Source organism: Ranitomeya variabilis, chromosome 1, assembly GCF_051348905.1.
Source record: "Ranitomeya variabilis isolate aRanVar5 chromosome 1, aRanVar5.hap1, whole genome shotgun sequence".
NCBI lineage: Eukaryota > Metazoa > Chordata > Amphibia > Anura > Dendrobatidae > Ranitomeya > Ranitomeya variabilis.
Window position 1 is genome coordinate 1,136,105,753 of NC_135232.1, and position 16,967 is coordinate 1,136,122,719.

The following is a 16,967-nucleotide window of genomic DNA, read 5'->3' on the forward strand; positions in this document are numbered from 1 at the left end:
ATATCTATGTATTCCTGAGTTACGCATCCTACCCAATCTTCGATCACCTCACCGCTCCTGATTCTAACAGTGATCAGGAATTCAGGGTATTTTGACTGTAAAGAGAATTACATCACTGGTTAATCCGGGGTGTCCGTCCCTTATGAGGTACGGTTCAAGCACTGGGCTTCCAACGGAACTACACCTCTATATGATTCCACCCTAGAATCATCCCACCTCCGGGGACAAACCTCAGATCCTCTTTGCAGCAACAAACACAGGAAAACCACACCAAACGGTCAGTCTGGACAGTATAACTGCCAACTTACCGTGGTTGTTGTGGGGGATGATCAGTCCCAATTTTCCAGTGCCTGCGTCTGGTCCGAGGGTCCTTTGTCTTGTTGTCCTCCGGGGGGCAGAGGCGTTCCTGCTTGGATCCCGGGTTTCGGCACCAACTGTTGAGGGAGGATTTAAAGTGATCCTTCACGGTAACAAAATTTATATCAAAACAACAAAATGGAGTCGAAAAGCACAAAAATGGAGATTTTCTTAATTTCTTCCTTCACACAACCTGTGTCTAAATATTTTTTTATCCAATTTGTGTGTGGTACATCAGAGTGACAAATACGTAGGCATGCATTAAATTGTTGGGATCAAATAACTAAAAATTGGCCCGTACATATGTTTTCACTTCTTTTGCTATGAAACCTCTAAAAATCCCATGCTTAGTGACAGAATGTCCCCCTGTGAGCAATCTAAGTGTCACATCTTTGTCTGTATCTCCAAACAACCCCATGAAGACCAATGTGATCTCCAAACAACACCATGAAGTTTAAGGAGATCTCCAAACACCATGAAGACCAAGGAGATCTCCAAACAACACCATGAAGAGCAAGGAGATCTCCAAACAACACCATGAAGACCAAGGAGATCTCCAAACAACACCATGAAGAGCAAGGAGATATCCAAACACCATGAAGACCAAGGAGATCTCCAAACAACACCATGAAGACCAAGGAGATCTCCAAACAATACATATAACAACTGATACCGCGCTTGGGAACAGATCAGGAGGGAAGGGGGGGGGGGGGAAAGAGAGCTACCCCTAAATGTGAAAATGTAGCCAGACTAAGAAAATGTACAACAAAGAACAAAACTATCCACTGTACTTAATCACAAGTCGAATAGATAACTACTCATACTGTCAAGCTGCTTGCTTACTCACAAACAATGCATGTGCACCGGTAAGTATATACACTCCCGCAGGAGTAACCAAAAATGTCCGTATACTACCAGAATAATGACATATGTGTGCTACAATGACTACAAGAGATAATGGTTCTTACCATATAGGGGTGTAGTTGTGGGATGATGGCTGTATTAACAGGCTTTCACCTCGCTGTTCGTAGTGGATACCGGAAATGGTGTGCGGCGCCTCACCGCTGCACGCGGTAGGTGTATAGGTAGGATAACCTGTGAGTGGCACCTTGAGAGTAGGTGCACGGCTGTTCGTGCCGCCTGGATAGATGCCAGGTGTAATTGTTCAGTGCAGAGCCAGGGAACGTCCCGGCCGAAGACGTCCCTGGTTGTACTGAAAGAAAAAAATGGCCGCCGCTGACAAGCAGCGTGTGACGTCACTGACCAACGGAGCCTCACTAGGACCAAAAAAGCTGACCGACGCGTTTCGAAGGGAAAGCGCCCTTCTTCATCAGGCTGTAACCCTGATGAAGAAGGGCGCTTTCCCTTCGAAACGCGTCGGTCAGCTTTTTTGGTCCTAGTGAGGCTCCGTTGGTCAGTGACGTCACACGCTGCTTGTCAGCGGCGGCCATTTTTTTCTTTCAGTACAACCAGGGACGTCTTCGGCCGGGACGTTCCCTGGCTCTGCACTGAACAATTACACCTGGCATCTATCCAGGCGGCACGAACAGCCGTGCACCTACTCTCAAGGTGCCACTCACAGGTTATCCTACCTATACACCTACCGCGTGCAGCGGTGAGGCGCCGCACACCATTTCCGGTATCCACTACGAACAGCGAGGTGAAAGCCTGTCAATACAGCCATCATCCCACAACTACACCCCTATATGGTAAGAACCATTATCTCTTGTAGTCATTGTAGCACACATATGTCATTATTCTGGTAGTATACGGACATTTTTGGTTACTCCTGCGGGAGTGTATATACTTACCGGTGCACATGCATTGTTTGTGAGTAAGCAAGCAGCTTGACAGTATGAGTAGTTATCTATTCGACTTGTGATTAAGTACAGTGGATAGTTTTGTTCTTTGTTGTACATTTTCTTAGTCTGGCTACATTTTCACATTTAGGGGTAGCTCTCTTTTCCCCCCCCCCCCCTTCCCTCCTGATCTGTTCCCAAGCGCGGTATCAGTTGTTATATGTATTAGTTATCTTACAGAAGGGGCGCCATTTCTGTGGATACCAGCAGCTGGGAGTTTTCTTGGTCCATTTCGATTTGTTCGGCGGACATAAGTGGTGAGCGCCAGTGATATTTGTTTATTTATTTGTAGATCTCCAAACAACACCATGAAGAGCAAGGAGATATCCAAACACCATGAAGACCAAGGAGATCTCCAAACAACACCATGAAGACCAAGGATATCTCCAAACAACACCATGAAGACCAAGGAGATCTCCAAACAACACCATGAAGACCAAGGAGATCTCCAAACAACACGATGAAGACCAAGGAGATCTCCAAACAACACCATGAAGACCCATGAGATCTCCAAAGCTTCACCATGAAGACCAAGGAGCTCTCCAAACACCACCATGAAGAGCAAGGAGATCTCCAGCCAACACCACGAAGAGAGATCTCCAAACAAGACCAAGGAGATCTCCAAACAACACCATGAAGAGCGAGGAGATCTCCAAACAAGTCAGGGACAGAGTTGTTAAGTACAAGTCAGGGTTGGGTTATTAAAAAAAATATATATATAATATCCCAATCTCTGATGATACCCTTAGCACCTTCACATCTATTATCATCAAATGGAAAGAACATGGTACCACAACAATCCTGCCAAGAGAGGGCGCTCACAAAAACTCTCAGCCTGGGCAAGGAGGGCATTAATCAGGGAGGAAGCACAGAGGCCAAAGGTAACCCTAAAGGAGCTGCAGAGTTCACAAGCAGAGACTGGAGTATCTGTCCATACGACCACAATAAGCCGTACACTCCATAGAGGTGGCCTTTATGGAAGAATGGGCAGAAAAAAGCCTTTACTTACACAGAAAAAGACGTGGGAGACTCCCCAAATGTACGAAGGAAGTGCTACGGTCAGATGAGACTAAAATTTATCTTTTTAGTCACCAAGATAAATGTTATGTCTGGCGCCAAACCAACACAAGTCATCACCCCTATAACACCATCCCCACAGTGAAACATGGTGGTGGCAGCATTATACTGTGGGGATGTTGTGACAGGGAAAATGATCTGAGTCTAGGGGTAAGATGAATGGAGAGAAATACAGGGATATTTATGACAAAACTTGTTTCAGTCTGTCAGTGATTTGGGTCTGGAATGGAGCTTCATTTCCATCCAGACAATGACCCAAAGCATACTGCTAAAAGAACACTAGCGTGGTTAAGCAGAAACGTAAATGTTTTGGAGTTTACGAGTCAAAGACAAAACCTTAATCCAATGGAGAATCTGTGGTTAGACGTGAAGATCGGTGTCCAGGATAGGAAACATCTAATCTGAAGGAGCTGGAACAGTTTTGCCTTGAGGAATGGGCAATAATCCCAGTGGTGAGATGTGGAAAGCTCATAGAGACTTATCCAAAGGGACTGGCAGCTGTAATCGCCACAAAAGGAGGCTCCACAAAGTACTGACTTTAGGGGGCGAATTGTGTCCTATTTGTTGTTTGCTTCACAATAAAAAACGAAGAAATGTTCACAGTTGTCGGCATGTTCTTTACATGAACTGATGCAAATCCTCAAAAGAAAAAGTGAAATTCCATGTTGTGAGGTAGGAAAACATGAAGAAAACTAAGGGTGTGTATACTATCGCAAGCCACTGTATTGTATCTGTGTATACTGTTTAGTTGTGTGTGTATACTCAGATGCGATTTGTCTTTGCAGGTGGCTCAGTGCATCTCTCCTAAAGGCCCCTTAGCTTGTTCCCGGACGTACTTCTTTGGGACCACCCATGTCCCTTACTTAGGTGGGCTTCCTGCTTTCTCTGTCACTTTTCTGTATGTTGTGATTCATAACATGGCGCAGTCCTGTAGGAGGAGCTTCTGTGGTCCTGGACTACAAGTGTGTTCCCTGGTCCAGGGTCCTGCAAACAAGTATGGCCGCTGGCCCAGGGTCCTGCAGACATGTATGGCCGCTGGCCCGGGGCCCTACAGACAGGTATGACCTCTGGCCCAGGGCCCTGCAGACAAGTATGGCCGCTGGCCCAGGGTCCTGCAGACAGGTATGACCTCTGGCCCAGGGCCCTGCAGACAAGTATGGCCGCTGGCCCAGGGTCCTGCAGACAAGTATGGCCGCTGGCCCAGGGTCCTGCAGACAGGTATGACCTCTGGCCCAGGGCCCTGCAGACAAGTATGGCCGCTGGCCCAGGGTCCTGCAGACAAGTATGGCCGCTGGCCCAGGGTCCTGCAGACAAGTATGGCCTCTGGCCCAGGGTCCTGCAGACAAGTATGGCCGCTGGCCCAGGGTCCTGCAGAGGTATGACCTCTGGCCCAGGGCCCTGCAGACAAGTATGGCCGCTGGCCCAGGGTCCTGCAGACAAGTATGGCCGCTGGCCCAGGGTCCTGCAGACAAGTATGGCCTCTGGCCCAGGGTCCTGCAGACAGGTATGACCTCTGGCCCAGGGCCCTGCAGACAAGTATGGCCGCTGGCCCAGGGTCCTGCAGACAAGTATGGCCGCTGGCCCAGGGTCCTGCAGACAAGTATGGCCTCTGGCCCAGGGTCCTGCAGACAAGTATGACCTCTGGCCCAGGGTCCTACAGACAAGTATGGCCGCTGGCCCAGGGTCCTGCAGACAAGTATGGCCGCTGGCCCAGGGTCCTGCAGACAAGTATGTCCTCTGGCCCAGGGTCCTGCAGACAAGTATGTCCTCTGGCCCAGGGTCCTGCAGACATGTATGGCCGCTGGCCCAAGGTCCTGCAGACAAGTATGGCCGCTGGCCCAGGGTCCAGCAGACAAGTATGGCCGCTGGCTCAGGGCCCTGCAGACAAGTATGTCCGCTGGCCCAGGGTCCTGAAGACAAGTATGGCCGCTGGCCCAGGGTCCTGCAGACAAGTATGTCTGCTGGCCCAGGGTCCTGCAGACAAGTATGGCCGCTGGCCCAGCGTCCTGCAGATAAGTATGGCCGCTGGCTCAGGGTCCTGCAGACATGTATGGCCGCTGGCCCAAGGTCCTGCAGACAAGTATGGCCGCTGGCTCAGGGCCCTGCAGACAAGTATGGCCGCTGGCTCAGGGTCCTGCAGACATGTATGGCCGCTGGCTCAGGGCCCTGCAGACATGTATGGCCGCTGGCCCAAGGTCCTGCAGACAAGTATGGCCGCTGGCCCAAGGTCCTGCAGACAAGTATGGCCGCTGGCCCAAGGTCCTGCAGACAAGTATGGCCGCTGGCCCAGGGTCCTGCAGACAAGTATGGCCGCTGGCTCAGGGCCCTGCAGACAAGTATGGCCGCTGGCTCAGGGCCCTGCAGACAAGTATGGCCGCTGGCCCAGGGTCCTGCAGACATGTATGGCCGCTGGCTCAGGGCCCTGCAGACAAGTATGGCCGCTGGCCCAGGGTCCTGCAGATGTTTTTTCTCGGCTCCGGTGATAATTTTGGGTGGGTAATAGCCACTTTTACAATAAGATCAGACTGCTAGAGAGGACAGTGTATGAGAGGTGTGTAATCCCAGTGTAGATCACCAGTGCTGGAGGCCATTACTGGGAATGATCTGGGCAGTATTAGTGTTAGTCCTGATCCCCAGCGTTCTCCCGTCTGTAGCATCGCTCCATGTTACTACATAGGTAAGCTTTGCTTTATCGTCACTTGTAACACAAGAAGTTTCACTTTTTTTCTTCTTCCTCATTCTAGGTCATGATAATGAAACTCACAAGAAAAATGAGCAAATGTAAGTGTCCTGTATGGGCAGATCTGTTATCGGGAGGCTGGGTGCTCCTCCAGCACTGTGTGTACTGTGTGCTCTCTAACATCTACCCTCGTTATTATGCCTGCTGTGTTTGGGCTCCTGTTGTGTCGGCTGCTCATCACCACATAATCTGTCCCCTGGATCCATGCCCTCCTGTGTGGTGCACTGTATCCCCCGGCTTATCCCAGCCCCGTCCTGCGGCTCCCCAGCCGACATTACATGTCCCATTCTTGCTACATAGGTAAACTAGAGGTCTTAGTGCACATTGTGATCAACACGTGTAAGCCCATCGCTGACCTTCTGTAGATGGGACCCTGTGCTGAATACACTCACCCCTGTGACTCAGTGTAGGGTGCCTTTTCTGTAAAAGTTAAATTGAGCAAGAAGGTTGTCAGGCGTCTATAAAATACCCCACGGTAATGGAGCGTCATCTTCACCTGGTTTATACGAGAGCATTAGATAAATCAGGAAGCTACAGCCAGCGTAGTCGCCTTCTACATGGGTCACCTTCTGCGTGGGACGGCTCTTTTTTTGTCTGTCACCTCTTTTGTCGTTCGCCTCTCCCCCCTTCTGCCGGTCGCCTCTCCACCTTTCTGCCGGTCGCCTCTCCCCCCTTCCGCCTGTCGCCTCTCCCCCCTTCCGCCGGTCGCCTCTCCCCCCTTCCGCCAGTCGCCTCTCCCCCCCTTCCGCCGGTCGCCTCTCCCCCCTTCCGCCAGTCACCTCTCCTCCCTTCCGCCGGTCGCCTCTCCTCCCTTCCGCCGGTCGCCTCTCCACCCTTCCGCCGGTCGCCTCTCCTCCCTTCCGCCGGTCGCCTCTCCTCCCTTCCGCCGGTCGCCTCTCCTCCCTTCCGCCGGTCGCCTCTCCTCCCTTCCGCCTCTCCTCCCTTCCGCCTCTCCTCCCTTCCGCCTCTCCTCCCTTCCGCCTCTCCTCCCTTCCTCCTCCTCCCTTCCGCCTCTCCCCCCTTCCGCCTCTCCCCCCTTCCGCAGGTCGCCTCTCCCGCCGGTCGCCTCTCCCCCCTTCTGCCGCTCGCCTTTCCGCCAGTCGCCTCTCCCCCCCCCTTCTGCCTCTCCCCCCTTCCGCCTCTTCTCCCTTCTGCCTTTCCTCCTTCCGCCTCTCCCCCTTCCGCCCTTCGCCTCTCCCCTCTCCCGCTGGTCGCCTCTCCCGCCGGTCACCTCTCACGCCAGTCGCCTCTCACGCCAGTCGCCTCTGCCTTCTCCCGCCGTCGCCTCTTCCGCATCTCCCCTCTCCTGCCGGTCGCCTTTCCCGCCTCTGCCCTCTCCCGCCTCTTCCCTCTCACGCCGGTCGCCTCTCATGCCGGTCGCCTCTCCCCTTCTCCCGCCGGTCGCCTCTCCCCTTCTCCCGCCGGTCGCCTCTCCCGCCGGTCGCCTCTGCCCTCTCCCGCCGATCCCCTCTCCCGCCGGTCCCCCTCTCCTGCCGGTCGCCTCTCCCGCCTCTTCCCTCTCCCGCCTGTCGCCTCTCCCTCCAGTCGCCTCTGCCCTTTCCCGCCGGTCCCCTCTCCCACCTCTTCCCTCTCCCGCCAGTCGCCTCTCCCGCCGGTCGCCTCTGCCCTCTCCCGCCGATCCCCTCTCCCGCCGATCCCCTCTCCCGCCGGTCCCCCTCTCCTGCCGGTCGTCTCTCCCGCCTCTTCCCTCTCCCGCCTGTCGCCTCTCCCTCCAGTCGCCTCTGCCCTTTCCCACCGGTCCCCTCTTCCCCCTCCCGCCGGTCGCCTCTCCCGCCTCTTCCCTCTCCCGCCGGTCGCCTCTCCCGCCTCTGCCCTCTCCCTCCGGTCCTCTCTCCCGCCGGTCGCCTTTCACGCCTCTGCCCTCTCCCGCTGTCGCCTCCTTCTCTGGACTACCCGATAGCAGAAATACCACTGAGCAGTGTCCTGTGCTGCTGCTTTAGAGACTGTCATTCTTCTCCAGCTTCATACATGGACTCCTTTGCCCAAACACTGCTCCCCTGTGAGGCCCCGGTGACGCTGCGTGCAGTGTGTAGAGACGCCCGGGAATGTCTCCGATAAGCCGTCGTGCTTGGGCTTGTGCTCGGCCCCTGCAGCGATGCACAGTGCACCTGTAACTACTCCTCCTCCGTCCTCTGCCCCGGAGGAGTCCGGCTCTGGTTACAGCCGTCCACATCTGTCCTGGTCACACGCACCCATCAGTAGCCATTTCTGCGCTGTTACAGGGCCGGCTCCCTCCCCAGCCGATCATTGGGGACTAGTGATTGTTAGATATATTCAGCCATCAAAACTGCTCGTATGAAGAGTGATCGGAGGTGAAATGGTCATTGTCGGCAGCACCTCGCTGGTGTAGACAGGACGTGCTGCCGATCACAATTATATTCTACGGACACAGAGCCGTCCTATTAACGAAGAGTTAATGACCGGCCACCCATCACTCGTACAGCCGATCATTGCACATGGCGCCTGATCTACCGGCTCCTGTAATGTGACCTCTCAATAACTTGTCTGATTTCCCGTCTAGCACCCTGCTGTCACAGATCTACGCCGCAGCGGTGGAGGCCGTTCTTACAGGGATCGCAAATTACGTCAAGCATTCCAGTTTTTCCAAGGTATCTACCATATTGGGTCAGCACCTACCCCTTGGGGCTGAGGCCTACAGCTGTCGGCCACGATGGGGGTTGTAATTAGTGTTGAGCAAATTTGCTCGGGTCCCTGCTTATTTGGCAAGCTATAGCACTTACTGCATACACTGCAGCGGGAACCCTGATACATGGAGCGTGCCGACCGATCAGCTGTCCGGCTCCGCAGCTACATGTGTCACAGTCACCACACATGCATGGAGAGCCTGCACAACAGCTGCAGATCATAGGTGTGGCTGAAGACGGGATCATGGCGTCCACATGGGGGTTATGGGAATTATATGTTCTGAGTCCCAGTCACACAGCGTTTTACGTCTCGTCACGTCCAGCCTCGTACCTCTAAAGCTGCGGTGGTAAATGTGTGTGAACGCGGCCGACAATCTGCCGCCGTCCTGCGGAGTTACAGCTATATAATCCACCTAATAACGGGCGGGGGATTAGCACTGTGAAATAACAGGAAAGCTCAGGAGGCTCCTGGAGGGTGCAGGCTGTGTAATGACTGTCCATAGTTGGTCATTAGTAGATTTTACTGTCTTACTGTCAGCCCCTCCTTAGCCTGAAGTGGCTGATAACAGAGGGCAGCAGATTGCATTGAACTTCTTGGAGAGACTTTTAGAATAAGTTGCCCTTTCACCACCTGAGAGCGGCTCACAATTGTGGAGGCCCCGGCAGTGGGGATGCATTAATTTTCAGCGTCCGTCGCCGCTCAGAACTCTTGAGACCTTCGTCTCGGCCGACCGCGTGACCTCCAGTCTCGGCCCGCCCTGTGACCTCCCGTCTCAGCCCGCCCTGTGACCTCCCGTCTCGGCCTCCGCCCCGTGACCTCCCATCTCGGCCTCCGCCCCGTGACCTCCCGTCTCGGCCTCCGCCCCGTGACCTCCCGTCTCGGCCTCCGCCCCGTGACCTCCCGTCTCGGCCTCCGCCCCGTGACCTCCCGTCTCGGCCTCCGCCCCGTGACCTCCCGTCTCGGCCTCCGCCCCGTGACCTCCTGTCTCGGCCCGCCCCGTGACCTCCTTTCTCGGCCCGCTCCGTGACCTTCTCGGCCCGCCCCGTGTCGTCCTGTCTCGGCCCGCCCCGTGTCGTCCTGTCTCGGCCCGCCCCGTGACCTCCTTTCTCGGCCCGCTCCGTGACCTTCTCGGCCCGCCCCGTGTCGTCCTGTCTCGGCCCACCCTGTGACCTCCCTTCTCGGCCCGCTCCGTGACCTCTCGGCCCGCCCTGTGTCGTCCTGTCTCGGCCCGCCCCGTGACCTCCTGTCTCGTTTTTCCACAGGCGAAGGAAGCTGCGGAGCTCAGTCTGTGGACGCTGCTGGACTCCTTTAATCTCGCTCAGATGAAAGCCGCCCTAAGGTTCGTTTCATGTTTTCCTCCCATTTTGCAGGTTCATTAATTGCTCCGTGTTTTCCTGTGATTTAGTGCTGAAGTAGCAGGAAACATGGCTGGCGACAGTGGCCGGGCTCGTCCCCTTGAGTGGCGGGGGAGGGGTGTCCTCTAATGATTGTGTCCATGTCCATATTCTGTGCCGTTATTTCCCACATTCCCTGATGTTGTCAGGTCTGTCATTGAGTTCTGTGTGGGATCTGTCTGTAGTGAGCGCCCTCTGGTAGTGGCTGCAGGGACACAGAGTTTATCATGCTTTTCAGTGATTGCTGCGCCTGCTTCTCTGTGACACAATAACCATTATAATACTGCAATGCTCTGATCTCCCCTCCGATCTCCCCTCCGATCTCCCCTCCGATCTCCCCTCCGATCTCCCCTCCGATCTCCCCTCCGATCTCCGCTCCGATCTCCCCTCCGATCTCCCCTCCGATCTCCCCTCCGATCTCCCCTCCGATCTCCGCTCCGATCTCCCCTCCGATCTCCCCTCCGACCACCCCTCCGACCTCCCCTCCGACCTCCCCTCCGATCTCCCCTCCGATCTCCCCTCCGATCTCCCCTCCGACCTCCCCTCCGATCTCCCCTCCGATCTCCCCTCCGATCTCCCCTCCGACCTCCCCTCCGACATCCCCTCCGACCTCCCCTCCGACCTCCCCTCTGACCTCCCCTCTGATCTCCCCTCTGATCTCCCCTCTGACCTCCCCTCTGATCTCCCCTCTGACCTCCCCTCTGATCTCCCCTCCGACCACCCCTCCGATCTCCCCTCCGATCTCCGTTGTTATCTCCACTCTGATCTCCGCTCTGATCTCCGCTCTGATCTCCCCTCTGATCTCCCCTCTGACCACCCCTCTGATCTCCGCTCTGATCTCCGCTCTGATCTCCGCTCTGATCTCCACTCTGATCTCCGCTCTGATCTCCGCTCTGATCTCCGCTCTGATCTCCGCTCTGATCTCCCCTCTGATCTCCGCTCTGATCTCCCCTCTGATCTCCCCTCTGACCACCCCTCTGACCACCCCTCTGACCACCCCTCTGACCACCCCTCTGACCACCCCTCTGACCACCCCTCTGACCACCCCTCTGATCACCCCTCTGATCTCCCCTCTGATCTCCCCTCTGATCTCCCCTCTGATCTCCCCTCTGATCTCCCCTCCGACCACCCCTCCGATCTCCCCTCCGATCTCCGTTGTTATCTCCGCTCTGATCTCCGCTCTGATCTCCCCTCTGATCTCCCCTCTGATCTCCCCTCTGATCTCCCCTCTGATCTCCCCTCTGATCTCCGCTCTGATCTCCGCTCTGATCTCCGCTCTGATCTCCGCTCTGATCTCCGCTCTGATCTCCGCTCTGATCTCCGCTCTGATCTCCGCTCTGATCTCCGCTCTGATCTCCGCTCTGATCTCCGCTCTGATCTCCCCTCTGACCACCCCTCTGACCACCCCTCTGACCACCCCTCTGACCACCCCTCTGATCTCCCCTCTGATCTCCCCTCCGATCTCCCCTCCGATCTCCCCTCCGATCTCCCCTCCGATCTCCCCTCCGATCTCCCCTCCGATCTCCCCTCCGATCTCCCCTCCGATCTCCCCTCCGATCTCCCCTCCGATCTCCCCTCCGATCTCCCCTCCGATCTCCGCTCCGATCTCCGCTCCGATCTCCGCTCCGATCTCCCCTCCGATCTCCCCTCCGACCACCCCTCCGACCTCCCCTCCGACCTCCCCTCCGACCTCCCCTCCGACCTCCCCTCCGACCTCCCCTCCGACCTCCCGTCCGATCTCCCCTCCGATCTCCCCTCCGATCTCTGTTGTTATCTCCACTCTGATCTCCGCTCTAATCTACCCTCTACGTTTTGTTTTAGGTCCAAAGTATCATTTCAGATGGAAGCTGTGAACAGTCTGGGCAGGTAATTATTATGTTGAGGTGGGAGTTTGTCACAGTGTATCAGTCTGCAATGTACACTCAGCAGCAGCTCACATCCTCCTGTCCTAATGCATCAGTCTACGGCTGTGGGGGCACTACAGCTACCAGCAGGCACTGACAGATGCAGCTGAGGGATTGTCCATGCGCTGAATGCAGCAGCCTGTGTAGATGGGTGAGAGGCGGACGTGGCCACTGCTGAATGTTATACAGGGAGAGTCACATTCACTGACAGCAAGCGGAGGTCACCTCTGATGCAGGGTTATAGACTTACTCCTACTTTTTCTCCTTTAGGATCGTCCCGTTGGACCATGAGGACAGCACAGACTTAATTAAATCTGTAAGTCCGGCTCAATGTCAGATTTCTGTGGCATGATCTAAAAGGATTTTTTCAGGCTTAAAAAATCAGATAATTTGTGGTCTGACACCATTAATGAGCCGTGGCTGCTCGGGAGAATGCTGCATGTAAACAACGCAGCGCCACCATCTGTGTAGTGGCCGCTCTCCGTGTTGCATGTCTGCTCCTAGTCACTGCCATAAGAGCTGAGCTGCAGTACCAGGAGTGGCCACTGCACACATAATGGAGCTGTGCTGTTTTGCAAACTGCTGATCAGTGGGGGTGTAAGTCCCTTACAAGCGGTTGTAACCGCACCTCCACGCCACGCGCCAGCACTGACTGACAGCCGACCCCAGTGCAGAGCCGCTAAACCTGCATCGTCTCATCCCCGTGACTGAAACCGGAGTGCTGCCGCTCCTCCCCGTGCACACCTGCTGCAGCTTCCCACCCTGTGCACACACGCCGCAGCTTCCCCCCCCCGTGCACACACGCCGCAGCTTCCCCCCCCCCCGTGCACACACGCCGCAGCTTCCCCCCCCATGCACACACGCCGCAGCTTCCCCCCGTGCACACACGCCGCAGCTTCCCCCGTGCACATACGCCGCACCTTCCCCCCGTGCACACACGCCCCAGCTTCCCCCCGTGCACACACGCCCCAGCTTCCCCCCGTGCACACACGCCCCAGCTTCCCCCCGTGCACACACGCCCCAGCTTCCCCCCGTGCGCACACGCCGCAGCTTCCCCGTGCACACACGCCGCAGCTTCCCCCCGTGCACATACGCCGCACCTTCCCCCCGTGCACATACGCCGCACCTTCCCCCCATGCACATACGCCGCACCTTCCCGCCCGCGCACATGCGCCGCAGCTTCCCGCCCGTGCACAAACGCCGCAGCTTCCCCCCCCGTGCACACACGCCGCAGCTTCCCCCCCCCCGTGCACACACGCCGCAGCTTCCCCCTGTGCACACACGCCGCAGCTTCCCCCCGTGCACATACGCCGCACCTTCTCCCCGTGCATATACGCCGCACCTTCCCCCCCGTGCACATACGCCGCAGCTTCCCCCCGTGCACATACGCCGCACCTTCCCCCCGTGCATATACCCCACACCTTCCCCCCGTGCGCACACGCCGCAGCTTCCCCATGCACACACGCCGCAGCTTCCCCCCGTGCACATACGCCGCAGCTTCCCCCCGTGCACATACGGCGCACCTTCCCCCCGTGCATATACACCGCACCTTCCCCCCGTGCGCACACGCCGCAGCTTCCCCGTGCACACACGCCGCAGCTTCCCCCCGTGCACATACGCCGCACCTTCCCCCCATGCACATACGCCGCACCTTCCCCCCATGCACATACGCCGCACCTTCCCGCCCGCGCACATGCGCCGCAGCTTCCCGCCCGCGCACACACGCCGCAGCTTCCCCCCCCCGTGCACACACGCCGCAGCTTCCCCCCCCCGTGCACACACGCCGCAGCTTCCCCCCCGTGCACACACGCCGCAGCTTCCCCCTGTGCACACACGCCGCAGCTTCCCCCCCCCGTGCACACACGCCGCAGCTTCCCCCCCCCCCGTGCACACACGCCGCAGCTTCCCCCCCCATGCACACACGCCGCAGCTTCCCCCCGTGCACACACGCCGCAGCTTCCCCCGTGCACATACGCCGCACCTTCCCCCCGTGCACACACGCCCCAGCTTCCCCCCGTGCACACACGCCCCAGCTTCCCCCCGTGCACACACGCCCCAGCTTCCCCCCGTGCGCACACGCCGCAGCTTCCCCGTGCACACACGCCGCAGCTTCCCCCCGTGCACATACGCCGCACCTTCCCCCCGTGCACATACGCCGCACCTTCCCCCCATGCACATACGCCGCACCTTCCCGCCCGCGCACATGCGCCGCAGCTTCCCGCCCGTGCACAAACGCCGCAGCTTCCCCCCCCGTGCACACACGCCGCAGCTTCCCCCCCCCCGTGCACACACGCCGCAGCTTCCCCCTGTGCACACACGCCGCAGCTTCCCCCCGTGCACATACGCCGCACCTTCTCCCCGTGCATATACGCCGCACCTTCCCCCCCGTGCACATACGCCGCAGCTTCCCCCCGTGCACATACGCCGCACCTTCCCCCCGTGCATATACCCCACACCTTCCCCCCGTGCGCACACGCCGCAGCTTCCCCATGCACACACGCCGCAGCTTCCCCCCGTGCACATACGCCGCAGCTTCCCCCCGTGCACATACGGCGCACCTTCCCCCCGTGCATATACACCGCACCTTCCCCCCGTGCGCACACGCCGCAGCTTCCCCGTGCACACACGCCGCAGCTTCCCCCCGTGCACATACGCCGCACCTTCCCCCCATGCACATACGCCGCACCTTCCCCCCATGCACATACGCCGCACCTTCCCGCCCGCGCACATGCGCCGCAGCTTCCCGCCCGCGCACACACGCCGCAGCTTCCCCCCCCCGTGCACACACGCCGCAGCTTCCCCCCCCCGTGCACACACGCCGCAGCTTCCCCCCCGTGCACACACGCCGCAGCTTCCCCCTGTGCACACACGCCGCAGCTTCCCCCCGTGCACATACGCCGCACCTTCCCCCCCGTGCACATACGCCGCACCTTCCCCCTCGTGCACATACGCCGCAGCTTCCCCCCGTGCACATACGCCGCACCTTCCCCCCGTGCATATACACCGCACCTTCCCCCCGTGCGCACACGCCGCAGCTTCCCCATGCACATACGCCGCACCTTCCCGCCCGCTCACATGCTCCGCAGCTTCCCGCCCGTGCACACACGCTGCAGTTTCCCCCCGTGCACACACGCCGCAGCTTCTCCCGTGCACACACGCCGCACCTTCCCCCCGTGCCCATACGCCGCAGCTTCCGTCGTGCACACACGGCGCAGCTTTCCCCCGTGCACCTACGCCGCAGCTTCCCCACGTGTGCACACCCGCAGCTTCCCCCCATGCACACATGCCGCAGCTTCCCCCGTACACACACGACGCAGCTTTCCCTGTGCACACACTCCGCAGCTTCCCTCCGCACACACACGACGCAGCTTCCCCCCCATGCACCTACGCCGCAGCTTCCCTCCGCACACACACGCTGCAGCTTCCCACCCGTGCACACACGCCGCAGCTTCCCCCACGTGCACACACGCCGCAGCTTCCCCCGTGCACACACCGCTCCCGTATTGCAGCGCTCTCTGATTGCTCTCTCATCCCTCTGTACTTGTCTTCCAGGCGTCCATGACGGTCTACGACATTCCTGACCTGCAAGGCGGCAGAGGAAATCTGGGATCTGTGGTTTTCTCCGAGTCGTTTCTGACGTCAGACATACTTGTCAGAGACAAAGGTTCACTTACTTTTGTCTGTATTTCCCATAAATCATTGACAGCGTCAGGATAGACAGCACACGTCACTGGTAATGGAGGCCGCCGGGGCCGTGTATTGGGGCACAGCCTGGGGGCCGATCGGGCACATTTTTGCACAGGTCTGTGCCCACAGGTGGGTGGTCCGCACAGATGTTTATTGTCTGGGGTGTGACTATTTATTCTGGTGCGTCCTCTTTCGGTGCCTCCGTACGCCCCGGTGATGTACAGGATGTGGGTTAGATGGTGTAAACATAGAAGCGTGAGCGTCGCCCCCGCCCCGGGCGTGCAGAGACGGGGCCACACGTGAGGCTGCTGTGCTTTGTGTAGGAGCCAGGTCAGGAGTACGGGTGGGGAGGTGACACCCGTGGATGTGCTGGTGACTGTACACACACCACCTCCAGTCACGGTGCACGCCGGCGGGGTCATCGTGGTCCTCACATCACAATTTATGGCAGATGCAGTGTGTCGGGAGAGACCTGCAGAGAACACAGGCGTGACTCCTTGTCTCCTCTCCTCCGCAGACGGAGCTCTCCCATCGGACACCAGCTACCTCATCCTGACGGCAGCCGTGCCTCGCTTTACGTCATGGCTGGTGAGTGCTGCGTCTGAACAACATGGGGCTGGGGATTACACGGAGCGCGTTCAGTTTAATGGGTCACATGCAATGCTTCACTGTAGCCTGAGCGCAGGGATTAATTGGGGGCCCACTGCCTGCCCAGTGCGCAGTGCAAAAAGCCTTAAACATATCATTTTTTAGACGCCATTTTATTTATTTACACTTTACTTTCGCCCCCATAGGTGGATGAGACTGAAGTAAAACTGTCTGAGAAAGCTGTGAATACTGTGAAGGTGAGAAGAGACGTCCGACGCCTGGGGCCAGGGCTGCTCTGGGTGTGTGAGGAGTCAGAGGGACCCTTACACTGTAATGAGAGTGCGGCAAAAGGGAGAAAATCAGCGTTATTTCACACAGGAGCCAGCAGCTGTCAGTCAGAAGTGTGCACGGAGCGGTGACAGTCACAGCAAAGAGAGCCTCTGCTGTGATCACACCCGACACTGACTGACAGCCAGCATCAGTGCACAGCCAGCTGTCAGTCAGAAGTGTGCACGGAGCGGTGACAGTCACAGCAAAGAGAGCCTCTGCTGTGATCACACCCGACACTGACTGACAGCCAGCATCAGTGCACAGCCAGCTGTCAGTCAGAAGTGTGCACGGAGCGGTGACAGTCACAGCAAAGAGAGCCGCTGCTGTGATCACACCCGACACTGACTGACAGCCAGCATCAGTG

The 16,967-nt window shown here is 57.8% G+C and overlaps 1 protein-coding gene across 1 annotated transcript in view; it reads left to right on the forward strand.

Annotated features, from left to right (window-relative positions):
- DNAAF9 (dynein axonemal assembly factor 9) overlaps positions 1 to 16,967 on the forward strand; it is a 117,280-nt gene that overhangs the window by 62,001 nt on the left and 38,312 nt on the right. The window contains exons 11-19 of the mRNA XM_077280307.1: positions 4,079 to 4,160; positions 6,038 to 6,074; positions 8,576 to 8,663; positions 9,963 to 10,039; positions 11,916 to 11,960; positions 12,269 to 12,314; positions 15,551 to 15,662; positions 16,203 to 16,273; positions 16,480 to 16,530. Coding sequence (XP_077136422.1) covers positions 4,079 to 4,160; positions 6,038 to 6,074; positions 8,576 to 8,663; positions 9,963 to 10,039; positions 11,916 to 11,960; positions 12,269 to 12,314; positions 15,551 to 15,662; positions 16,203 to 16,273; positions 16,480 to 16,530 — 609 coding nt within the window. The remainder of the gene's footprint in view (positions 1 to 4,078; positions 4,161 to 6,037; positions 6,075 to 8,575; positions 8,664 to 9,962; positions 10,040 to 11,915; positions 11,961 to 12,268; positions 12,315 to 15,550; positions 15,663 to 16,202; positions 16,274 to 16,479; positions 16,531 to 16,967) is intronic.